At 34.2% G+C, this 25,485-nt stretch overlaps 3 protein-coding genes across 5 annotated transcripts in view; 2 read left to right on the top strand and 1 right to left on the bottom strand.

Moving 5' to 3' along the window:
- The first annotated feature begins 3,119 nt into the window (after positions 1–3,119).
- LOC136814294 (male-enhanced antigen 1-like) lies at positions 3,120–5,095 on the top strand. The gene is made up of 3 exons (XM_067070850.1): positions 3,120–3,555; positions 3,780–3,903; positions 4,344–5,095. Exons 1-3 carry the CDS (start codon positions 3,205–3,207, stop codon positions 4,490–4,492), a joined length of 624 nt encoding a protein of 207 aa, XP_066926951.1. The 5' UTR covers positions 3,120–3,204; the 3' UTR covers positions 4,493–5,095.
- A 622-nt stretch (positions 5,096–5,717) lies between these two features.
- Positions 5,718–25,485, top strand: part of LOC136815883 (dnaJ homolog subfamily C member 17-like) — a 52,059-nt gene continuing 32,291 nt past the window's right edge. The window contains exons 1-4 of one of the 2 annotated variants that reach the window (XM_067072362.1): positions 5,718–5,834; positions 5,988–6,057; positions 6,750–6,896; positions 7,305–7,381. In XM_067072362.1, coding sequence (XP_066928463.1) covers positions 5,763–5,834; positions 5,988–6,057; positions 6,750–6,896; positions 7,305–7,381 — 366 coding nt within the window. In that variant the 5' untranslated portion in view covers positions 5,718–5,762. The remainder of the gene's footprint in view (positions 5,835–5,987; positions 6,058–6,749; positions 6,897–7,304; positions 7,382–25,485) is intronic. The other variant, XM_067072409.1, reaches the window with a different exon arrangement.
- Positions 11,624–16,377, bottom strand: LOC136816049 (uncharacterized). 2 transcript variants are annotated; one of them, XM_067072512.1, is made up of 5 exons: positions 14,729–15,106; positions 13,706–13,894; positions 12,908–13,105; positions 12,469–12,504; positions 11,624–12,068 (listed from the first exon to the last, which is right to left on the bottom strand). In XM_067072512.1, exons 1-5 carry the CDS (start codon positions 14,778–14,780, stop codon positions 12,022–12,024), a joined length of 522 nt encoding a protein of 173 aa, XP_066928613.1. In that variant the 5' UTR covers positions 14,781–15,106; the 3' UTR covers positions 11,624–12,021. The 2 variants fall into 2 exon arrangements, with proteins under 2 accessions (XP_066928613.1, XP_066928667.1); XM_067072566.1 differs by lacking the exon at positions 14,729–15,106 and adding an exon at positions 15,679–16,377 and having other exon boundaries at positions 11,786–12,068.

Below are 25,485 nucleotides of genomic sequence, written 5' to 3'. Positions count from 1 at the left end.
AGAAAGCCACTCCACCGCTGTATGCCATATCTAGATTTCTAGATATGACCTTTGGATAGCCATGTTTCTGTCAGTCCAAGAAAAATGTGATTCTCTAACTTCAAAATTTCCCTCAAATATGGTACTGAGGGCGGTTTGGTCTGGGGGCAAAGACCTTGGATGTTTAAAAACATGAAGTTTCTCAATGCATCATTTTCAAGTTTGGATTGGATAGTTGGTTTGATTGGTTGAAATTCAGATTCCCCAAATGGGTGGTGGTGGAATTGTGGCTTGGTATCGTTGTTGATTTACCATCTTGGACACTTTTTGAGTAGGGTGATTGTGTGGTGGTGGTTTGAGACTTTCGTTGATGAATGAGATCATTTGCAGGCGAAAGTTGTCCAGTATTTTGAGAAAATCCAATGAATCGTTAGTTTCTCTGTGGTTCTTTGTTGGAAGATCTGATTTCTTTGACATGGATCTGGTCCCTTTGACGTGTGCAAAAGTGCAGTGGATATTGAAGCATGTGCCACTTTTAACTGAGGAAGAGCACATTCTGGGGTGAAATTGTGCACAGTTAGTTCCAGCATTGCATCCTCTTGGACCCTTGTTTCCGTATTTCATGAGTTTTGGACAGGCTTTAGGATGGGTGTACTGGCAGTTTTTACCACGAATACCATGCTTACATTTTCCTTTCATATAGAATCGACAGGTTGGAGGTGTATTGTTGTTGGTCTTGTTGAGATCTTTTGATTCTTCAGAGGGTTGGGGGGGTTGCAGATTTTGATGTGAGCTTTGTGTTGTTCTCAATCTCTTTTAGAAATCTTTTCTTCATGAAATCTGTTCTCCCTAAATGATTAACATCATTAAGGTTTTTGTTTGCTTCTTCATTTTTATTGTCTAGAATAACATTTGGTGTAAGTGGGATTGGTGGAAGAGTTTTTGATCGTCTTTGTAGAGGAGGTATTGAGGTGTCTGATGAGAGATCAGTAGTACTTTTGGCAAGTGAGGGTGTAGGTGTTTGTTTTGGAGAGTCAGTAACGATTGTAGTGTTAGTCTTTGTGGTTATTTGTGTAGGTGTCTGGGTAGAGTTAATGTTGACATTGTTGACATTAGCATTGACAGCTTTATATGCTTTGTGTGGAAAGTTGATTGTGTTTTCCTGGCAATGTTGGCAAAGATAAAACATACCAGGAATTTGGTAAACCAAGTCTCTCAATTCCTCATCTTGATCAATCAAATTCATGTTCTTTAACAGATTTAGGTAACATGGTCGATGGACTTCTTGCCCACAGGAGCCGCATTTTAGGAGTGAACTGTCGTGTATTTTTACTCTTTATGACTGGTTGCACAGTTGGCATATATCTGGAAAATAGCTTTGTATAACCACACATAATTTTTCAATGGCTTCATCTTTGTTCATAAAGTTAGTTTTTTTTGACAGGAAATTCAATGTTTCCATAAAAGGATCCTTTCGACACGATTTCAGCGTTTTTACGTTATCTTTGGTTGGCTTTTCTGGATCATAGAGTCTGATGCAATTTCTAATTGTTTCGTTGCTGGCCTCTTCCGCTAGTTCAGCAAGTACCTGCTTCCAACTATAGACGAGTTTGACTGATACAACATTCCTCATGGTGTTTGAGAGTTTTGTCGAGTCGGCATGGCTGCAAACAAACAGCACCAAACCAGAGACTGTGTAGGTACTTAACTCAGTCATAACTTCAGCCAGGTTTCTAGCTCCCCCCAACAAAGTAAGGCCCCCCCCCAACAATTTAGCTCCCCCCAAAAAATTGCCTTGTGCTAGGTCCCCTAACACTTAGGGAAAAACAAAAACATTGTTCTCCCGCCCCCATAGAGAAGTCAATAAAAAATATATGCGAGTACAGTACTGATAAATGAAAACTCAATTTTACTTGTATTAATATTTATGTTTACAAATCTTTTGCTTTTTACACTTGATTTAATAGTAAGATAAGAGATCTTTTGAAATTAGCTGAACAGCCCCCAGAGTCTCAGTCAGATCAGCTAGGCCCCCCCCAAAAATCTAGGTCCCCCCAAATATTTTGGTAATTTTAGCCCCCAGGCTCTTTAAAGGCCAAAATATTTCTTAGCCCCCCCCCCCCCAAAAAAAGTAAGGGTGAAGCTATGTCAGTAATCAGTAAAATTACACTGCCAACAGGAGAACTAGTTGAACGAATTAGTTGGATGAACAAAAAACAGATAATTCAGGATAAATGATACCTGATCAGCTGCACATGGAAAATTATTCACTGTCATGTGCAGCTGCTCCTCAGGATTTGGCTGAATGTCTGGGTGACCAGCCACAGGACCCTTGTATTGAGACGTGATAATGAATGAAACGTTGGATGGAAAGAAGCAGAAAGTAAAGTAATACCTCAATAGTCCAGGGCTAACCTGGTGTGTTTAAGCTATGTGGTCTTTGGTCTTTGTCCAGGTTGATGCTTGATAGCCAGCACAAGCCAAACAAGTTCCGCTTGATCGGCCACTTCTGAGTATAAAACAACTCAGGTGGGTTGGGCTACCTTTGGCCTAGGCCCCGAGATCAGCAGCCTCTACCCGGTATTCGTTTTCTTCTTGACTTTTGTTTATGTTTTTTCTGTTACTCTTAGACTTAGACTCAAATTTGGACTAATTTGTGTTTCTTATTCACTAATTCTTAATGGAGTGAATTTTTTTATCTGTCTGTCTGTCTGTCTCTCTGTCTGTCTTTGTTTTCTTTGCTCATCTTGTCATTCAGAGGGGGGGGGTTATTACTCATAACTCGTTCCTTATGTTTTTGATCAAAGAAATTAACTTTCAATGGTCGGTTCTTGTCACTGCTTTTCTTCCAGATACTTTCATGCGCTGTTTTAAAATTTTTGAAGATATGTTTTTCATCGGCTCCAAAGATGTTCGTAAACAGTATATACAGTTTGATAACTTCTTTGGTATCGCACACACTCACTTCTTCGTCAGTTTTGTCCTTGCATTCAAAGACTCCATATAAAATGATATTGTTTCCCCTGGATTCGATGTCCATTTAGAACATTTAAAGGGGAAAAATTTTCTTCATTGCCCAATCATGGTAAACAATCTATTATATACCACTATAATAATGAAACTCAATTTTTTAGAGTAAAAAGTGGTAAGGAAAAGTGTTTAGAAAATACCCTTACTGTACTTGAATCTTAAAAGAAGCCAAAAAAAAACATTGTATTATTTAGAATGGCTCCAGATCCAAATAATGTCCATGAAAAAAATATTGAAAATGAAATGAAAAGTGAAGAAAGTGTTGGCAATGTTATGATTATAAATGAAGAAGAATTTGAAGAAAATACAAGTAGCGGGGATGATGATCAAAATGCTCAACACAATGCTGGTAGTGGTATTGAATATGAAGGATATAAACTTTTACAACCTGATGATGGTACTAATGGAAACACAGCTTTAGATACTTCAGATAGCAGTGATGATGAGGACGAGGATGAAGCTGTGTGTAAACCAGATGATTATATCAATGGTTTTGCTTCTTTTGACGGACCTGTAGTTAGTGGTGATGTCAATATTGACTACCAGGTACTTTCATATTATAAAGACCTGCCTAAAGAAATTGTAATAAAAAGCTGTAAAAAAATTGTAATAAGGTATGATGATCCTAAGGTCACCTCTTTTTGTGTCAAAACAATGTATAGATATTTTGTTGCTTGAATTACAGTCTCTCAACTTTTCAGTTAATCAATAATATCCCAAAAATGTGCTTTATTTCACCAAGATTGATAATTCATTGCTTCCCTATTTAGCATTTGACATGTGGCGGTATTGGTGATGAGTTGCCATCAACTGGTCTGGGTTTTCCAGAATTTATCCCAGAAGATGAAGATGAAAAAGAGCTACCAAGAGATGACAATATTGAAATGAACAAAGGTGAATTAGGGCATTTCACAGTCGCAAAGCGTAATGGGTAATCAGGACCACTGTGCACTATTGAAGACTTACTATTGCTCCAAAGTTTTGAAATTTTTTGAAGATTTTTGCGTCTAGCCAACCGGAAGTTGTTACTAGAGCACAACCAGTCTTGATTACCCATGATCCATTTCGATCATGAAATGGCCTATAAGAATTGGAAATACTTTCAGCTGTAAATTCATGGGTTTGCCAAACCCCTTTAATTAATTTCTTAGCCTGAGCTAGTAGCCCTGTCTAGCTTCAATACTATTCACGATAGTGAATACTATTCAAGGAATAGTAAAACAAGGGACAAAAAAGACATAACTTGCTGTGCTCTAAACATACAGCCTTTTATGTAAATAATAATTAGCTTTAGGGAAACTATTGATGAAGTAAACTTTTTTTCTAAATTACAGATAAAGTAGAATTGGTAATGAATGCTATGGCCAACTTTACACTTCCCCTAAACAACATACCAGAATGGGCAAAGAATATGTCTGATGGCAAATGGACAGAATCTTTAGCAAAATCTGTTCAGGGTAGCTCTAAACCCAATGCAGATTGAAAAATAAAATGGCTAGTCACAAAATGATACATGGTGCATGTTTTATTCATAAGAGGTAGCTAACAATTCTACAGGAGGAGATGGTGGTGTGACGTAGGAAAGAGTTTGAAGTTTCATTTCCATGGTGTGTAATCAAATTTCCTGTTTAATTCAACTTAGAACATGCATTATACCATGTGTCCAATAAGTAATATTCAGTAAATGAAAGAATAAAGGAAAAAGGATAGCAAGAAGGTGCTCTATCCTGATTATTTCCTGCTTCCGGGGCATAGATTCTTCAAGCCCATGCTGCTACGCTCATGATGAAGTTTTATATTAAAGTAAAATCTGAAACTGTTGTATTGATTGAGATGCATGAAACATATTTTTATAGCAATTTAGATCGTTTTTGAAATACTTTTTATATTTTAGTTTTGTCTATGAAAATTTAATTTATTTGGTAGTTCACTACCACTGTAAATATACAATTTGACCCAGTTTGACCATATCATAACTTGAAACCATGTTATGTTTTGGAGAGGAAAAGAAACTGATACTACTCTTTTGGAATTTTCAAATAATTTGGTCTAAATTTGAAAATATAAAAAATATATATGAAAGTAATTTACATCTCGGTTATTTTTTAAAAACGGAGTACTTTTTTCTAATGTGTGAAAAGTCTTGAGCTCGGAGGTTGCTTAAGAATGTTTATTTTGCAACTCTGCCTCATTTTCTGTCTCTTAGCAATTTTTCGTTAAAGGTTTTCTACGGGAATAAAAGGAGCTTATTTTAGGCAGTCTCTTTATGCTGAGTCAGATAAATTAAAGCTACTTTTTTACGCAACGATATCCTACAAACAAGTGAAAGATCGAAAGTTGTTTCGAGATGTGACCTCACATTCTATTGCTTTTGTAAACAAAAAAATTGCAAAGTTGATTTCGAAGCAAAGTTGATTTCGAGCAAATTTACAATCGAATGTTTTTAAGACTATATTTCTATTTATAAGATAGAAAACGTTCTATTTATTATAAACATAAAAACATTCGAAAGAGTATCAGTAAAAATCTATTTGTTTGAGAAATGTTTTTTTATTCAATGTATTTTCATTTTTTCAAAATGTTTTCTAATTTAGTCGCGCCTGTTTTTACTACATCAGCATCAGCAGACCTTTCTATCAAAACAAAACCTTTAAAGTGAAAATCTTTCCCCATAACGTTGTATACTTTGTGTTACATTTTATATTTTTAGATAAAAAATCTAAGTTTAGAAAAGAAAACATTTTATTTCAGTCATGGGTGGTGGTGGAAAATCAGTGAATTATTATGAAATACTTGGTTGTACACAAGAAAGCTCTCAAAAAGAGGTAACTATTATGAATTTGTATTAAGAAACTTTGATTTTTCTTTTACTCTTCTTTTTTCTCACTTACTTTAGAAATATTTTTCGGGAAGCTTTTTATCGTAACAATACCCTGCATTTGCATCTAACTTCTTTTTTGATGTATCTATTTTTATAGATATTAAAAGCGTACAGAAAGAAAGCATTGACGTGCCATCCTGACAAAAACCCTGACAATCCTAAAGCAGGTAATTTTTTACATTTTCAACAACACTTAGGCTGTTCTTCATGGAAGAAACTGCTTTTTTGGAAAGTTCTTTGCTTCTGAATAATTATGTCAAAGATAATAAAAACTTAATTTACTTAGGGAATTTCCCCTAGTTTTTAGAAGCTATGATTAACCCTTCGCTTGCCCTGAGAATTCTTTATCCAAGTATTTATCCAATTGACTTGAGGTTTTGCAAGTGCAATTGGTACACAACAAATATTGGTGAAAACTTTGGCATCATTGTTGACAGCACGTGCTGAAAATCCCAAAAATAGGACCCCTGTAACTTTTAGTGAAAAGAAGTGAAAACTTCAAGTCCACTTCCAGCAGGTGGTAAACGTGTATTTTACAGACCGGTCTGCAAAGTACCAAATACTCATTGGTCGATTTTTTTCTCTTAATGGTCTCGTTTATGTGACAAATGAGTCTCCAGGAACAAATTTCAGTCAAATCGAACGAGTCAATTGTCAACACATGATACATATATTAGTCAAGTTTACATTCTGCTCTAATGTATATATACCAAACAGACAGGTGACTGAACCCTTAGTAAAAAAAAGGTCAATGTTCGAAGGGTTAAACTTACATAACTAAATTTTATATAAAAGATTAAGAAGTGAGAATTACCATAAAATCTTGTGAAATTTGTACATCCATTGTTTTTTTTCACAGCTGACCTGTTCATCGAGTTGAGTGAAGCTTTCAAAATATTGACTGATTCGGAAGCCAAAGCTGCATTTGATAAAGTATTGGCCGCAAAAGAAAAAGCAAGACTGCGAACGAAAGCTTTTGATGTTAAGAGGAAAAAGTTCAAAGAAGGTGAAATTCGTTCTTTTCTTAAATCGTTGTTGGTGAACTTTGTAGAGATACATGACAATAAAACCTAACGTATAACATTATACTACTGGTTGTTCAAATTTTATTTGGGTCTCAGGGATGTGGTAGAACGCTCCCCCACTCTTCTTTCAAGTGTAGAACTTTTTTTCATGGTTTTTTCCACCCAATAGTCACTTTTTCTATTGTTTAAATGACGTTTTGGGAGGAAAATTTTAAAATTTTACAGAAGACTCTCCAGTGGTGCATATCATGAATAATGAATAAAGAATGTGCACGAAATTTGCACAAGACTTAACTCTTAGATTCTACGTTATGTCCAAGGTCCTTTTCGTTTTCGTTCTTTTTTAGGTATAAATATTCTAAGTTATAATATTTTTCTATTCCATTCAGACTTGGAGAAGCGTGAGAATGCAGCTCAACAAGAGAAAGAAATTGATATCGATGCAGCAGAAAAACTAGCGGCCGAGGTATGCAAGTTCTTATTCAATGTATTTTTCTGCTCCTGGATCGGTGATTATACACCTATCCAGAGGCGGATCTGGGATTTTTCTGAGGGGGTTCAAAAATCTCTTTTCAAAAAAAAATTTTCGGAACAAACGTTTTGGGCGTAAATTTTGCACCCGCCCTGTTTGGGCGGTGTCGCCTTTTTTCCATTCAACATAGGGGACGTTAATGAGCGCCTGCACGTCTGCAGTTCCCATTACCTATGAACTCCAAACATAGGCCTCAGCGGGTTAACATGCGCTGAAAGGAGGGCGGCAGACCAATTTTTTTTTGACCCGGCTTGAACAGCCAGACGCTGAACGTGTAATAATCGTTTGTGGTGATATTCATATATACATTGGGAAATTCCCTAACTGCAATTGCGCACATAAAACGTACATAAAACGCACATAAAACGTTCATAAAACGGAAATATAGTTTGAGCAAAGAAAAAGAGTATTATATTTCTTATATTTCTTTGGTTTGACCTTTTATTTTGATAAAACAGACACCCAGATCATGCTCAAAACTGCTTGTTTGGTGTATATTCTTTTATATATTCATGGTTCTTGCAGAAAATGTTTTTGAGAAAGCCATGGATAAAAGAGCAAATAAATGGTTTTCAAGAAAAGTTTGAAGAAAAAATAAGACAATTTATAATATTAAATACTTTACACACTTCAGTTTCATTTCGTGAAAAAGTTCGATAATTTATTCTTATAACCATTTTTTATGGAATTTCTTTGTAGCGAATTAATTGGCTGACAATCAAGCAAAAACTTTTCATGTTGAGTATGTTTACATTATAAAACCAGAAATGGATAATATTTTGAAAACAGTGATCAAGTTAAAAAATAAAGGAGATTATTTATATAATACATATAATACAAGGGAATACAATAAGATGGAAAAATAAAAGATTGCCAAAAAGTGGAGTACACCATGAGTACTGATATAATGTGTTTTATGTGCAAATAGACTCAAGAAATTCTAGCTCTCATTCAGAAATTAGATGAATAATCTCATAAAAAAGTTTGATGTTTTTAAGAATTATTAAAGGTACTAACAGTAATCATCAACAATCTGTAGGAAAGCACTTTTTCAACTTTTTCAATTGTATGGAGTGTTGTTTATAATTCTATTGTAGAGATTGTTGTTATATATCATTTCATAAATTCTGCATTCAATTGTACTCTTTTATGCTTACTTATAGGGGGGGTGGAAGATGCAGGGGCAGTACAGTACTCTCAGAGAAAATTCATAAAATGGGGGGTCATTATTAACTGATTTTGGGGGGATTTTCCCAAAAAAAAACAAGGAAAATGAAGGTTTTGGCACTTTATCAGGAAAATTTCATAAATTGGAGGTCATTACAAAATGCTAATTGGGTGATTTTTACCAAAAAATTGCAAAATTACCACCTACAACAATTAGAGGGTAATTTTTCAGAGGTCACCAATATCTCTTTTTGTATAAAAGTACCATATTATGACATGACGAAATCCAAAATATTTCCTCGCATCACATTATCTTGAAGCATGCATGAAGGTTCACCTTTCCAGAAATTTCATTCTTCAACCAAATTCAATCAAATTGCTAAAATGTTGTTCCCTAACCGAACCTTTCTTCCAGTCTCTGTTATAAAACAAATTTTGTTTTGTTTTTCTATAATAGTTTTCAAAAATAAAGCTAGCTAGCTTTTTTTCCATGTGAAATTTATCAATGTCCAATGATGGGAGAAGAATCTCTCGAAACGTAGCCATGTGAAATTCATCAATGTCCAATGATGGGAGAAGACTCTCTTGAAACGTAGCCAATCGCAAATCACGTGATCCATACATAGCTAGGTAGATTTTTTCCCCGTGATATTCCCGATGTCCGATGAGGGGAGAAGAGCCAAACGTAAATCTCGTGATTATATTCAAGACACGATGAACTTCCAGCAAATATTCACAATTCTGCACAATTAAGTCCTTTCCCATAAAAAATTCCAAACTTCATTTATCAAGCAAAATTTATTTAAGTTTTGTTTTTGTTGGTATGAATGCTTCTCCTCTAAAGATAAACCAAAACAAAAATGTTTCCTCAGAATGAAAGTCGTCTTTTCTTTTTCTTTTGTCACTCTTCACCACATCAAACAAAAGCAGATGAAAATTCCATCACACAGAGCCTTTGTCAAAATCATCATACATTGATTGATATTGTTGTGTGATTCTCTCAAATTTACTGATTAAATTGAACCAAAAATGTCCTCAAAAAGATAAGTAATTGCCTGATTATTAACACTTTTCAGGACTTCAATTCCTTTCTTTAAAACACTGCATTGAACGCTTGCAAAGAAGTGAGGTCGTTTGCCGTACGAATGGCTACCCTTCAAATCATTTCAATATTTTGCCGGCGACGACATGCGACTGAATGTTATTTTTGTAGGAAAATCTTTTACGCTCAAAACGGTCGGTCAGGTTCGGTCTCGTATTTTCGAGAAATTTCCTTGAACCACCTCAAATTTGCCATTTCACTGGATGCATTTTCTGAACCAGGTTCAAAATTAAAGATTTCCTAGCATAGAAGCAGCTAGATATGTAATCCCGCAAAAAAAAAAAATCATAACAAAGATTTTTTACAGCGCGGGAAAGCTAGCTACGCCGATAACCTAAAGATATTTTTTAGCGCGGAAAAAGCTAATTTTGTCGCGCGCACCACGGAATCGCACGCCACATGCATACAACCCCTGGTAAAATAATATCGAGATATGACCAAGAAGAAAAATCAGCTCCGATCAGAAAACTAGATTTCACTTGAAGAAAGGGTCTTTGTATTTTTTATTTACTAAAAGGGTTGGGGTGGTTCAGCTGAACCATTTGAACCCCCTCAGATCCGCCGCTGCTATCGGAAAGTCTATCCAAAAAATACATACAAATAATTCTTGTGCTACCTGGCTTCAGTTTCTGATCATATAAAAAGTTTGAAATTGCCTAGTCTAGTAAACTAGACGACTAACACAGTAGAAATAAAGCAAAAAGTAATGGAGGAACAAATTTTAGTTTATACAAACTAAATCCCGTAACAATAATCGTATTATCATATAACGCCTATACTACTGTATTACACGCATTATAAACGACTCCAGTCTAGAAATGGCCTGTACTTACATGTTAGGCCGACAGACGAAGGAACGAAGTTTGTTTTAGCAGAAATCTTTTAATCCGCTCCAATCGGGCGGGCTCTCCTCAGACAGAGTAAATAAGTGTTTTGACGTCAGGAAAATCTATAGCTGGATAAATAAAACTAGTATAAAGCGGCTAGTAATTATCCCTGGCTTCCCTTCCAATGAAATCATTTTATTAGAAAACGTCTCTAATATTTGTAAGTTGCTTATTAAAAGTCATGATTTTTAGCAACCGCAACTTGATTTAGAACCACTTTCAATGATGGAGGGAATTCCCTCAGCTCTGAATTGAATTGATTTAGATAGAGAGGGGTATTTTGAAATATCATTACGTCAATGAAATCTGAAATTCATCCAAGGTTGACCACACAATGTGTATGATATTTTTGTTGAAAAATAGCCCCCCCCCCCTCTGATGGGTTTTTTCGTATTTTGGTAGGGTTTCTGGTAAATTATCAGGCAGGGTGATATAAAAAGAGAGATTCATCTTATATCGACGCATGAACTCGTTCACCAAATTCTTTAATTCGTGAGTTGTCTGCGAACTTAATTAAGACCTTTTTTGTCAAGAAAATTTAAGAAATTTGGTCGTGAGAATAAACTTCAGATCCTCTATTGAAGTTCCAATTTTCTTAGTTTTCTTGAAAAGCAATCTTCATACGATCTGTTGGTGATTGTTCTTATAGAAAAAATACAAACAAATGATCATCATCAGTCTCTAAGAATAACAAAGAAAAGGTTTTCCGACCATAGGAAAGGAGCTGAGGGGTTGTATAACTTCCTCTTTTAAACATACAATATCATCCTTCTGCTGACAGCTAGTGTTTATTTTTGTGACATGAGATATTGTTTTTGACTAATCTCAAAGATTTGTTCGTTTGAATTCATTGAAAATCCTCCTTGAGCTCTCTGTAGAAATTTAGATTTGGATTTTACAATATCACCTGGTCACCAAGACATTATGCTCCTTCTCTCTCCTAAACTTATGAAATCCTTCAAAAGTATTTTGGCCTTTGACCATCGGCTATCCTTCTTAGGGGGGGGTCTATTTTTCTTCTTGGATTAAGCTTGAAAATAATATATTTTGAATGAAGATAAAAACTGTTTTTGTTATTATTTACAATATCTGTATATATAAAAATTGATAAAACAAAAATATTTTCTTTTAAACAGAATTAAATTTTCTAAAACAATAACTTAGTAGAATTAAGTCCAAACAATTTGAGAATTCAACGTTGGTTTTGTGTGTATTTGAAATTTCTCTCTTGGAAATACCAGAAAATACCAGGTACCCTAAAATGATTTTTTCCTTGTTCGCTATTAAAAAAATTAGAATAAATTAATAAAATCTTTTGAAGAATAAATAAAAATATAAAAGATTCTTGGTAATAAAATTGTAAAATGTAAAATCTGTTTTCGTTTTTTTCGTGATGTTAATATCATTATTCCACTAATTTACCAAAACATCAATTTCAATTTCGTCCAGTTGCTTGTTTTCTCATCTATGGTGCAAAAAAAAAAATTAACAATTTTGGTTTATGTAATTTTTAAACTCGTTATGTGAATTTATAGGTGCTTTCAAAGTGATAATGTGTTCTTATAGGCTATATAACCGGATGGACGGGACGTCCCTAAAGCAGATATTTAACCGAGTCTTTAATTCTCGATAGACATTCTCTTATAATTTATAATATCCTCCATTCTTTCCTGGATAATTAGATTCTTAATGACTAATTACTCCGGTAATGAACTTAACGCATAAGTTCCTCCTAACGACTTCTTTTTAAAAGCGAGATGCGCTCTTCGAATCAAACGAAATTAGCCCATTTCAATCAACGGTATATTAATAACATGAATGGGCAAGCGATCGAAAACTACAAAAATAGAGAGAAATTTAATTACCTTCTTTAGTTTTTGGTGGGCATGCGATCTTCTCGTCTAAATGTAGAAAGAATACGAAAATGAATATTGATTAGATTTAATTAAGCAGTCGCTCACTTGTCTTTTTGTGACGGGTGTCTTCAAAGAGCACCCGAGAGAGACGGTGTTTTCGTCGTTGGCATCTATACGTGAAAAACCTTTTGCGTACTTTAGATGTATGTACTGTATCGAAGGAAACAAAATGTCTCCCTCACCGTCAGATATGTCTCGTTATAAGCAAAAACCAAAAGTGTGTAAAAAACAGTAGTGCAAAAGACGAATGCAATGTTTTCTTGTATTGCCAGTAAACTTAGCATGATGAAAAATGTGTTTTAGTCTACCCCAAGCTTGTTCTAGACAAGCCTAATGAGGATTTTAGCATCCCAAGACATAAGCTCATTCCTTTCTCCGTCTCACTTACCTTTAAATTCTGAAATACATTTCTGGCATCTTTCTGAGAAGAATAAAGTTGGATGATCGAGATCTTCAGTGGAGGGGCATGGTTGACATTTGACTTTGTTACCCTCACATGAATAATACCACCAAGGGTAGATGGGTAAACGTCTGTAAACTCCCTCTGCTGGTCGGTCTTCTCTCTCACAGTATGTATATTGCTCGCCTGGAAATGAAAGTTTTGATAAAGTTGGTCAAAATTGTCGATATTATAAATTCCCGACTTACACGTTTTTTTTTTATAAGAACAAACTATATAAGAACATAAGGCTTCGAGGCCCAAAAATTTAAGAACATTCTAAGAACATACTAAGGCTTTGGATACTTAAAAACATGCAATTTGTTAAGAAATTACATCAAAATTCTCAAAAAATGCTGAAAATAAGAACATTTTAAGAACATTTTTAGGCTTCAAATCCAAAAAACTAAGAACATCCGAAGGCTTCGAAAATTTTTGATGTTCTTATATAAAAAAAAACGTGTATTCGTCTCACAATGAAGCTGTCATCGAATCCCCCTCAAATCAGTTGTAAACTAAATTAACCATTTATGGTTATCAGACTTAATATGAAGTGTTTACGATTGAATAAGTCAAAGAAGATTTGATACGATGGTGAAAATCAAGAATACTTTAAGCTCCTCTCACAACGATTGAATCATGTTCGTATCTTTCACTGAGTTAATCATTTATGGCTTTTAGTTTTAATAAATAAAAGGTGTGAAACAAGCGTCAAACAGTATTTGATTGACAAAGGAATGTCCTTACATGATGATGGGTGTATAGATAGCTCGTTAGGAACATTCCAAATTTGCGTTGGTTTCTGTAAAAGGTTATCTAAGTTCTTTGATGATTTTCCTTGGTCATTATTCTGTTGACCACTTTCGAAATGGATCAATGAGCTGTCTTCATTTTCAACTTCAATCTGTTCTGCTATGTCTTCAGTGATCGAGAGACCTGCAAAGGAAGATTTGAACGATTGTTTTTTGTTATGGCGTATGATTTTAATATCATTCTTTAGATGATGTTTAGCTCGTAGTGGGTCATAGATTCGGTCAGAACTTCTAATAGCTTCTTTAAGTATTTCTTCAGTATACGAGCATCACCACCCCCCCCCCAGCGGACCCTCAAACCACGCAATCACGCAAATTTTCCTCGAGTTTCACGCAATAACCCAATTTTTCAGAAAATCGGAAAATTTTCGGGAAAAATCGGAGAAACATTGGAAAATCGGGAACACTGCACACAATCAGTGGAAAAAAGGGAAAATTCACGTATTCACGCAAAAAATAGCCCAGATTCACGCATTCACGCAGTTAAAAAGTGGATTTTCACATTCACGCAAGTTTTTTCAATTCACGCATTCACGCAACCGAAAATGCCCATTCACGCATTCACGCATTCACGCAAACCGCTGGGGGGCGTATACAGTGCTCGATACATAAGTAGAGCGATGTCAGTCAGAAAGAAAAAGTGTCTTTTCTTCCTGACTAATAGCTTTTTTAAAAATACTGCTTAAGGACGACACTGCTGCAAAACTTTTAAGGCTATTAATCAGACTATTCATTAGTTGAAGCCCTTCTTTCTTTACCTTACTAATCTCAATGCTAATTGGATTGTTCGAGACCCATGATGAGTTTGAGGTTTAAGAAAATGACCATGATTAAAAAAAGAAGGTTAAAATCTTCTCAAAGACAATGATTCTCAAAGACAGCGATCATAGAAGAAGCTACGATGTTGTTTTTCTTTGCAATTACCCCCAACAGAAATGAAAAACTCTCCACAGCTTACCATTTATCAAAGGAAGAAAAATCAAAAACATCATAACTACAAGAGACTCCATAACTTAATATCAAAACAACTCTTTCAACTCAATTCAATTAAGTTGTTAAATGGTCGAAAATCTTGCTTCTTCAAGTGTTTTATTTTCGCTGACGTAATGAACGGATGACGATTTTGGCTCTCGAAATCAAAAACGTATCGCAACACATGTAGTTTTATAAACTTCAAGTTGTAAGTAAGTTCATGGAACGTCAATCTCCAAGAAGTTGTTTTCTTGATATCAATTAAGAGAGTTCTTTAGCTGTAATCTGTAATAATTGGGCAGTCTTTATCCTAAGGTTCCTCTTTTCTTTGTCCATCACACTCATTGTACAAAAAAAAATAAAGTCGAAAAGATTTTCTCGACTATTTGTTGTTATTCCCTCGTGGTATTAGCTTCTTCTTTCATAGACTCAGAAGAATAGTCTTATTCTATTCTCTTCTAAAATCACAATAAGTTGTTTTCCGAAAATAATCACAGATTTATTTTGTACATTCTTATAGAGTCATTTCTAATTCTTTTTGCAATGTACCGATCTACTGTACTTGGCCTTTCGAACATTGAAGTAAAAGAAAGTTCTCTTAAAAAGACACCTGATACCCCTCTCTATCTCACTAACAAAGACGACGAAAATCGATTGATTTCTTTTTCCTAAACTTTATTCTCAGAATCCTCTGTCTTGCTGGTTTTCTATGAAAATTATATCACCATTTCCTTGAAAATCTAAAAGCCAGATTTCATAAATAGATCTAGGGAAGCCGATATAATATCATCAACGTATATGCCATATCTCAACTAAGGAAATTTATATTTGGATCAGTTATAACTCTTGATAAATAAATATACTTGTCTGCTGAGCTAAATATCCAATTTGCCAGAATATATATATCGTTCTGTTATATTTTTGCAAGTTTCTTACCATGAGTCTTGCAGTAGAATGTCAATAATAAACCAAACCAAAACCACATGTTTGTACCACAAGTTTTACTGTCTGCAAAATCCAATATATTCTTCAACCCAGCTCTTTCTTTGATAATCAGCTGATTTTAATAGTGTGTTTTTCTAGATACAATCAACACAAGAGATTTAGAGAGATGATATTCTTCAATCGCAAACACAGATTCTGTTTTTTCAAATAATTTTTGAGCAGAAACAAAAATGTTATTGACCTCTTCTACTTTTAAACCAACCGACAGCTTGGTAAGATAATAATGTTCATACAAATGTTATTTCTTTAAAATCACAAACAACCAAGTGTATAACATCTCTTGAGTTTGAGAAAAATGAAAACCAATGCATTAAACCACAAAATCATTGTAGGTACCCAAAAAGCTTTTAATTTGTTGACATTCGGTCTCATAGACAGTCAATCAACAAGTCAATATAAAATGTATCTAAAAGCAATTCCCACTTGTGTTGTTCTATTCGCTTATTTATATGTAGTTTTCGTTCTTTGTCGTGCGTCAGCCGGTTCCTTCCTCAATAACTTCATTTGTATTCACATGGTGGTTTCCCCCTTTCTTGTTGTATCTTTTCTTTTGTTGTTTTTCTCCAGTCATCAACTTTTGTCCATTAATTCCTTTTTCTTTTCTTTCTAAAAAACATACAGCAGGAAAAAGATTGTGTTTGTATTAGTTTCCGTTATTCAATACTTTATAACATAACGATAATGGACCCCTCTCTTTCTCTCTCGTGCCATTTCACTTAATCGATTATCTCTTAATGCTGTAGAAAGTCAAAATTGGACATTTCTTTTTCAGTTATAGTATAGTCTTGTGACATTTTTCGTTTCATTAATGGCCTTCTTTCTGTCTGTTAATACGCGACCCTTGACACTCACGAATTCCTCTTGTATCTTATTTTTGTGTTTGTACGAAATTTGACAAGGAAAAATACTGTATTGGAGAATGTGTTCACTTTTAAAAGAACGCTTTAATGATTGTTCTTATAATAAAGATTTAAAAGCAGAAGACTTCCTCAATAAGGAACTAATGATAATTAAAACTATGTTTATGCCATTAACTCATAATTCTATTTTTGATACTGTATACAAAATGATGGAGAATGATTGGAGAAAAGCAAAGCAAATTTTCAGGTCAAATTTTCAATCCGGGGAAGATGTCCTTATTTATCAAATAATTAAATAAAGAGAGGTGATATCAAGCCAATATAAACTCATGGAAAAAGAAATTTCAGTACAAATAGTAATTTTGTATTCCCAAATATAATATAATACTAAAAGTGCAGCTAATTCATAAATGATGATGTTTAAAGATACTTTCAAAATGTAATTATTGATTAATCAACAGGTCAAAAAGTGAAGAACCGGAATTTTCGGAGTTACCGATACTGTCCGGTTATTCATCTCACATGTAACCTATGATAATTTCATTTCAACTTTTGATAGTATGATAAAGTAACCTTAATTAAATATATAATGAACAGTAGATCTACTTAAAAGAATAAACAGCTTTATATAGATTCTGAAAACTTTAGTGCATAAAAAATTTTAAATAACAAATCAAAAGGCAAAAGCAAATAGTTTATTCAAGTTGTTTATTTAAGTCGTTTATTTTGAGTTCAGCATTTTTAAAAATATCTGCACCAACGTCTTCAATGATGTTCTCATGGTTACAAATTTTGCCTTCGAAACTTTTAATCATTCGATACAAAATCAATGCTTTTCTAAATTCTTCATTTTTCTCCCAATGTTCAGCAAGCATTAAAGTTTCACGAAATAAATTCCCGGTGTATTTTTGGTTATCTATTTCTGGTGATACTTCAGTTTGTAAATACTCTCTTGCTTCTTCGACTTTGTTTTGGTCAATCAAATGACAATAAATTAACAGTTTTACCCGACTTGGCCGGCCAGAAATATAAGGTGAAAACTCAGAAAGATGAACTTTGAGCGCTGCAACTATGTGTTCATTAGCGGTGGTCCCCATAGTCCCCGTAGTAGTACACTGCAAGATGATCATTTTGCAAAAAGCATCCAGATCATAATGGTTGCATTCTGGTTCAAGCCATTTCTTGAAATAGCCTTTGCTCTGTTCAAGCAAATTGACGTCATAAAGAGCACGGCCAATGTCACGAAATGAGTTATACGATGAACTTGATAAATCCAATGATTCGATAGTTTCAAGACCTTCTTTAACTTTTCCTTTCAAGATCATACAGCATGCAATTTGAACCTTGCTATTGGCTCCAGATTGAGAATCATAATCTGGTATTTCGTAGAGTAATTCCAATGCTTTATCATACTCCCTCAACTCTTTGTAACAAATACTTGTTGAGAATTTTTTTATTGATGCTTTTATTGATGGTGACAATTTTTTCTTAATAAATTCCAAAGCTTTCTTCCAATATCCATTTTCCATCAAAACCTTTAAACTAGAGCTATAGTTGGTCTTGCGATTACTTTCTGGTGAAAAAAGTTCACGATCGTAGTACAGCAAATCCAATAAACGATCTTTAGCCGGCGATGATCGAACATTCTTATCAATCCGTTCTTTCAAACTGTCCAGTGCTGACAGCATATATTCATCTGTCCTTGATTGTTCGTTTTCAATACGCGTGGCTTGCAGATCATTCAGTTCAATAAGATAAGACACTGGATGAGATTGATCGTTTTTCTTAATATCATAAATATATCTTGAAATATAAAACATGTCTTCTGAAAAAACCTGGAGCATGTCCATGATAATTTGAACGACAAAGAAATCATCGGATAAGATTTGCAGCAAAGTATCCCGATAACACGGTTGCTTATAAATGAACATGATTTGATTGTACCAAAGAAGTTTTTCTTCATTACAATCATGTTGAATCGTAAGGTTTTTCCCTGCCATTGCAATAAGCTTTTGGATAGTATGTCTTTTCCGATTTTCCTGTATTATATAAATTTTGATAGCCTCTTGGTACAAAGAATGAATAGTCAAATAATTCACTTTTTTGAGACTGAACTCGACGATCCTTTCGTTTCTTTCGACGATGGAATAGTTAGTCAAAATTAGTTTGACCTTGTTATATTCTCTCTTCCGTTTGTAACATCTTTCAAGAAACTCTTCTTTCATGCAAGTACCGTCTAGAATACCGACAACCGATAAAAGTTCAATGGCTTCTGGATTGTCTTTCTCAATTCTCTTGATGGTTTTTAAGAAAGAAGCCAGTACTGAAGTTTTGATTCCCAAGCCAAGAGCAACCCTTTGAGACAAAACATCACCTTTATCTTCTTGGAGATCTGTAAGGTATTCAGCCACAGACATTCCAGTTTGACGCATTGTTGCCACCGCATGTTGAAGCCCTAATGGATGACATTCTAATTCGTCTGTCAGTTTCCTTATATCCTGGATGTTAGGTGTGGGTAGATGGTCTTTTAAAAACTGGATTGCCATTGGTTGAGCCCAGTTCTCCAATGGAACGACTTCAAATCCTTGTCCCCAATGTTTTATTTGTGTTGTGACGATATTGTGTTGAGAGAGGTCCAAGTAATTGGTCAATTGATCAATATCAGTGCAGTTATCGTAAATGTAAAGCACTCTTTCATTCGTAAAGTATGTCTTCAGAAGGTTCACAATGATTTTGACGTTGGTTTTGTCGTGAAATCGGAGGATAGATGCGATGTTCGTGAATGTGTCTTCGATGTTATCGACATTAACCCAAATCACGTGATCGTAATTAGTTTTATTGATGACGTAATATTGTTTTGCAAGTTCACTTTTACCGACACCTGGGATACCAGAAATCACCACATTAGATTTGTTGTTAACATTCAAATGTTGATATATCTCGCCCAATTCGTTTTGTCTCCCGATAAAGTTTTGGTTTGCTGGTGGGAGGTCATATTCAAAAGATGGTAACAAGTTATTCAGTTCGTTTTGAGGACATCCTAAAGCCAGTAATGGTTTTTCCAGGTATCTAAAGGACTTTCGATATTTTAATGTCGAAATGGATACTTGACCATGCCCCATTCGATTTCTTTCGAGTTTCAATCGAAGAGCATTTGCGATGTCATCAATATCGTTGACATCTGGTTCTTGTTTCCAACCGTTGGAAGGTACCTTGTGACCACATAATGTTCGTATCAAAAGAAAAAGCAAAGTGATATCAAATTGTTCTGAATCTGTTTGCTGAGATTGTGGAAAGACTAGGTCGTACTGGTCGTTATTCAGTTTTCCTTTCTTTTTCAATTTATCCAATTCTTTCTTGTGTTTTGTCTGTGACAACTCTTGATACAATGTCGCAGGATTTGTTGAAAACTTTTTGTGAAATAAATTACGTAAACATGTTGTAGATTTCTCGCGTAAGAGTTGCTGTTTGAAACCGTTCTTCTGTTGTTGTGTCGGATATTTTGTTTGTAATCCAATATGCGCTGAAGCCATTTTCGTTTCAGATTTTACTTTCAGGTCACCATCTTGCCCTCCTCGAGGATGTTCATGTCTGAACTATTTTATCTAGCTAACGTAATCAGGATATCAGTTCATTATAATTATAATATCTGATGTATTGATCATCACAGTAACGCTCATTAAGAAGTTTTCACTAAAGAAGGTATTAAGTTTAGACAAAATATATAATATTTGATGAATTGATCGATCCTTTTGTTTGTCTCAGTACTGCTTATTAAGAAGGTATTAAGTTCAGACAAAATATGTTACCCACCTTTTTCTCTTATTGCATCTATTCATTTCTTAATCCGTGTTTATCCCAGCAACAACACACGCTTTTTTTATAAGAATGGTGTAAATCCATTTCATCATGAATATTTTTAACTTTTTTTAGGAAAACGTCCTAAAATATTCTTACAGCATTCTTAGGTTAGAATCCTAATTCAGACTAGATTTAACATTTAGAAAATACGTCTCAAGCATAAAATGGCGTTTTTGTGAAAGGAGTGAGCCTTACTTGGGTGCAATTGACAATTTATAATTGAAAATGCTATAAAATTGGTATTCTTATAGGATCCCGATAACACGGTTGCTTATAAATGAACATAACAGAAAAAGCGTATATGTTGAACGGTGAAAAAGAATGCGTCATTCCATGTTAAATCACGAAGACGTTGTCAAAAGACACAAAACATATAAGCAGATCCCGATTGCTTTGCGCATCTTACGTATACACTCTAAAGACCTTTGCTCCGAAAGAGAATTTTTCCAGGCTGATGGACTGTTTTGATACTTTCGTCCAAATTTTAATATTTAATTAATATTATATTTCAGCTTTTTAGCGCGGTGTTTGGCTGAAGTAAAGCCCATCGCATTAACAGTATGTTTCTCTAAAGAATCCTGCATTGTAACACGCAGGCGTAATGTGTCGTTTTTTATGAAATTTGTCGTTCCTTTTAACTATTTTTAGTGAATGTAGGATTCTTTAGATAAACCCCCTCTAAAATGCACTCTCATTCGCCATTGTTTTTGTAAGCAATAAGCAACACAGAGAGGTGATATCAAGCCATTATAAACTCATGGAAAACAGAAAATTCGGTACTATTAGTAATTTTGTATTCCCAAATAAAATGTAATACTAAAAGTGCAGCTAATTCATAAATGATGATGTTTAAAGATACTTTCAAAAGGTAATTGGTCAGCCTAAGCTGAGCATTCAAATCCGTAAAATTCGTTTCTTCTTCCATAAGACGGCAAAAAAAAAATCCGATTTCCCGATATTTGCACGGATTTCTTTTCGAATAAACACCGGGATAAACACCGGGATAAAAAACCCGCGCGATTGCATCAGCCATTGGGATTATTGCATCAGCTTCTTTTATCTCCCGAATAATGCGCTATCTCTGTATTCGTGATAGCATGATTTTTCTGCTAAATGTATTAGCTTCCCAATAAGTTGCCACTACAGTTGTGAAAATTAAAAACAAGATTTGGCTGGCTTTGCTGGAATGAGAATTTGTACACTTTTTCAATCATCAAGGTGAGATTTCTTTCCTGCCTTTTTTAACAGTGTACTGGCTTTTTATTAGTGTTTAAAAAAAGATAGCAGCAATTGTAATTTTACCTCAGTTGCATAAGCTACAAAGAAAAGATAGCATAAGCTTGTCTGTGTTCAATATCAGACAAGCAGCTACAAAACCCAGAGGTTGCATGCGAGCTCCTTGCATCCTCTTACAAAGCTTACTTAACCTACTTAACTTGCTTAACCTGCTTAACCTTGAACCTATTATATCTACTGAACTTACTGTATATATACAAACTATTATTGATTCAAAATTGACTATTATAATATTGAATTGTGCGAAGGGAAATCCGCACCTAGAAACTTGTGCGAAGGGAAATCCGCACCTAGAAACTTGTGCGAAGGGAAATCCGCACCTAGAAACTTGTGCGAAGGAAAATCCGTACCTATACAAATATTCATATACTTTTTGAAAACGTTCCACGTTACTTTTGCTAAAGCTTACAGAACTGCAATATGATATCTATAGAGGCATATCGTGTGTGTATAGGAAGTTTTGCTCTAACAGCTCAGAAAAATGTGAAAGGTATTTCTAAATCTATTAAAATTGGTTCTAACCTTTCAGACAATGCTTTTACTAAACTATTGAAACCAATCAGATTTTTAGCCCTTTTTGCACTTCTTTTCTTTGCAATTCCAAAGTCGTATGAGACAACCTTTTTTCAGACACACCTAGATTTTGTCCATCTTTCAAAAAATGGTATTTTTTTTCAATATCCAAATGCAGCGTTTAATTCAGGAGATCCAAACCTTATTTTTCTCAAAGTTAATTATACCCTTCTATTATCAGGTGATATTGAACTAAACCCAGGTCCAAGAACAACTAAAGAAAACAAAAGTGATCAAGGGTCTGCTACGTACATTGATTTTACAGACATGACCAATTATCAAGTATCTAAAGCTGTTTTAGGTTCCTTTAACCAGGCTAACATAGATTTATTTGGGCAAACCGCAGGAACACAATGTAGTGCAAATTCTTTGTATGCGATATTCTGGTCTCATTTTCGACGTGTTTCTATTTGGAAAACTACAGACCTAGATAGAATTTTAATTGAAGGTGATAGGTTGTATAAGTTGTTGAATACAAATGATTATTTATCTGTCGATGAAATGCCACGATTTATCGAAACTAACGGTATTATCACTGAACTTAACTTTTTAAATTTAGAGACTGGCGAAGCTAAACTAATTGATGACTACCCCATGCTTCAAATTCCACTGAGTACTACTCAAAGTCCTGAATTTAATACCTTAATGATTATTGGCGGTTTTACTATAGCTATTATGAAAAGGTCCCAATGTTTCTTTGTCTTTGATTCACACAGCCGGGACAGCCGTGGATTACTAGTTGAAAATGGAGATGGAGCTTCGTGCCTTTTAAAGTTTGATAATATTTTTGAACTTGAAAAATATGTTAAGTTTTTTTATTTAGAGTTTCGGGAAAAAGAATTTCAACATTTTCAAATCCAATTTATTCAAATTAATGAACCAAGTGAAGAGCTTAAAAGGATTCTTCAACTAAGTTATTCTCGATTTGTAAAGAAAAATTCCAGTGCGACACCTAAAAAACGTAAAAATAATTGTGCTGATGGAAATACTAGAAAGCGACAAAAAACACGTCAGCAAAGCAATCAAGCCTATTATGAACTAAACAAAGAAAAAATAAATGAAAACAATAAAGCCTATCATGAACAAAACAAAGAAAAGATAAGTGAAAACAAAAAAGCTTATAAGGAACAAAACAAAGAAAAGATAAGTGAAAACAAAAAAGCTTATAATGAACAAAACAAAGAAAAGATAAGTGAAAACAAAAAAGCTTATAATGAACAAAACAAAGAAAAGATGAGTGAAAATAAAAGAGTTTACTACAAAAGAAATAAGGACACTCTAAAAGAGAAGCAAAAAATTAATGCTCAAAAAAAAAAATCTGCTAAGCAGTCTGATGACCCAGTGAAAAGATTTAAAAAAATTATATATGAAGGTCCTTTTTACATATGCGTTTCTTGCCACAGATGTCTATATCGACGTTCAGTTGCTAAATTTTCTCCTGAAAAATACAACATGCCAGAAGACGATTATTGTTTAGAAGTAATTTCTTTCGATGGGAAACTGTATATTTGCAGAACATGCCACAATAAGCTCAAAAAAGATAATTTACCATGTCAGTCAGTTAAAAACAAACTAAGCCTTGATGAACTACCAACTGAATTCAGTACTCTTCGCAGACTTGAAAAGGTTTTAATTTCTCGTAGAATTTTATTCAAGAAAATTGCAATAATGCCAAAAGGTCAGTTTCCCAAGTTAAAAGGGTCAATTTGTAATGTTCCAATTGACATAGAAGATATTGCTAATACCCTGCCAAGAAAAACTAGTGATAATGGTCTTGTCATAGTTAAACTTAAAAGAAAATTAGAATATAAGGGACATGTAATTTTTGAGGCAATTAGGCCTGATTTTGTTCAGCAAATGTTAAATTATTTAAAAGATAACAATCCTCTTTATCAAGACATAGTGATTGATATCAATAACATTTCTGATGATGAAACTATGGTGGGAAATAATACAGATATTACTAACATTAATTCAGCCAGCAATGATAACGAAGAAATTTCTGATGAGGGTAGCGGAACACAAAATGACACTTCAGTTTTAGAACTTGAGACAACAGCAAACCCACTTGACGTGTTTCGCTCAAGTGCAAATGAAACAACTCTTATGTCCCATACTCCCACTGAAACAGAAATAGATAATGAAATTTTAACATTAGCACCTGGTCAAGGGAAGAAACCAATTTCTATTTTGAATGATGAGAATTGTGAAATGCTTGCCCATCCTCATTTGTTTCCCAAAGGTAAATTTGGATTCAACGTTCAACGCAATGTTAAATTGAGTCCCTCAAAGTACTTTAACCAACGATTATTGAACTATACTCAAAAATTTGCCTCTGATCCAGACTACATATTTTTTGCTAACTCTGTGATTCAACAAGTCTCTTTGACCAGTCAAATAAATGTTGCCATGAGAAAAGTTGCAGCCTCTAATTTAAATGCGGGAATGTTAAGTCAAAATTTCAAAGAAACAGTGAAACAATTTATTGCAAATGACAAAGCCTTTGCTTTTATGAGTACAGTTAAAGGAACTCCAGCATATTGGAAAAAATTTCAGCAAGAAGTTTTGGCAATGGTTAAACAATTAGGGCCACCAACTTTCTTTTTGACTTTAAGCTGTGCTGATCTAAGATGGAATGAATTGATCTCCATAATTTACAAACTCAAGGGTCAAAATGTTACTAACGAATTTATTGAGAATCTTTCATATCATGAAAGGTGTGATTTGTTAAATAGCAATCCTGTTCTAGTAGCAAGGCATTTTCAATATAGAGTTGAAGTATTTTTTAAAGAAATCGTTTTAGATGGTCCTCTTGGCAAAACAACTTATTATGCTATTCGGGTTGAATTTCAAGTACGTGGAAGCCCTCATATTCATTCTTTTCTTTGGATTTTGAATGCGCCAACATTAACTCCGGAAACAAAATCTGAATACGTAGAATTTGTTGATAAAATAATTAAAGTTTGTTTACCATCACAACAAGAAGATCCAGAATTGTTTAACCTTGTAAAAACCTATCAATTACATCGTCATTCGAAAACTTGTCGTAAATATAAAAATACACCTTGTAGATTTCATTTCGGCAAATTCTTTTCTGAGAGAACTATTGTTTCTGAGCCTTTGCCACAAGAATTGCCACAAGAGCAAA

This window comes from Clytia hemisphaerica, unplaced genomic scaffold, assembly GCF_902728285.1.
Source record: "Clytia hemisphaerica strain Z4C2 unplaced genomic scaffold, Clytia hemisphaerica genome assembly, whole genome shotgun sequence".
Lineage (NCBI taxonomy): Eukaryota > Metazoa > Cnidaria > Hydrozoa > Leptothecata > Clytiidae > Clytia > Clytia hemisphaerica.
The sequence above is the reverse complement of the archived record's forward strand: the minus strand, read 5'-3'. Positions and strand labels throughout refer to the sequence as shown.

Excerpts from the sequence above, each read along its gene's own strand:
- LOC136814294 (XM_067070850.1), top strand. The coding sequence starts at position 3,205 with ATGGCTCCAGATCCAAATAATGTCCATGAAAAAAATATTGAAAATGAA. Across the intron at positions 3,556-3,779 it reads ATGTCAATATTGACTACCAG|CATTTGACATGTGGCGGTAT; the intron begins GTACTTTCATAT and ends TTCCCTATTTAG. Across the intron at positions 3,904-4,343 it reads CAATATTGAAATGAACAAAG|ATAAAGTAGAATTGGTAATG; the intron begins GTGAATTAGGGC and ends TCTAAATTACAG.
- LOC136816049 (XM_067072512.1), bottom strand. The coding sequence starts at position 14,780 with ATGGAGTCTCTTGTAGTTATGATGTTTTTGATTTTTCTTCCTTTGATA. Across the intron at positions 12,505-12,907 it reads ATGTATTTCAGAATTTAAAG|ACGAGAAGATCGCATGCCCA; the intron begins GTAAGTGAGACG and ends TTCTACATTTAG. Across the intron at positions 12,069-12,468 it reads CCCACCAAAAACTAAAGAAG|ATGAGAAAACAAGCAACTGG; the intron begins GTAATTAAATTT and ends TTTGCACCATAG.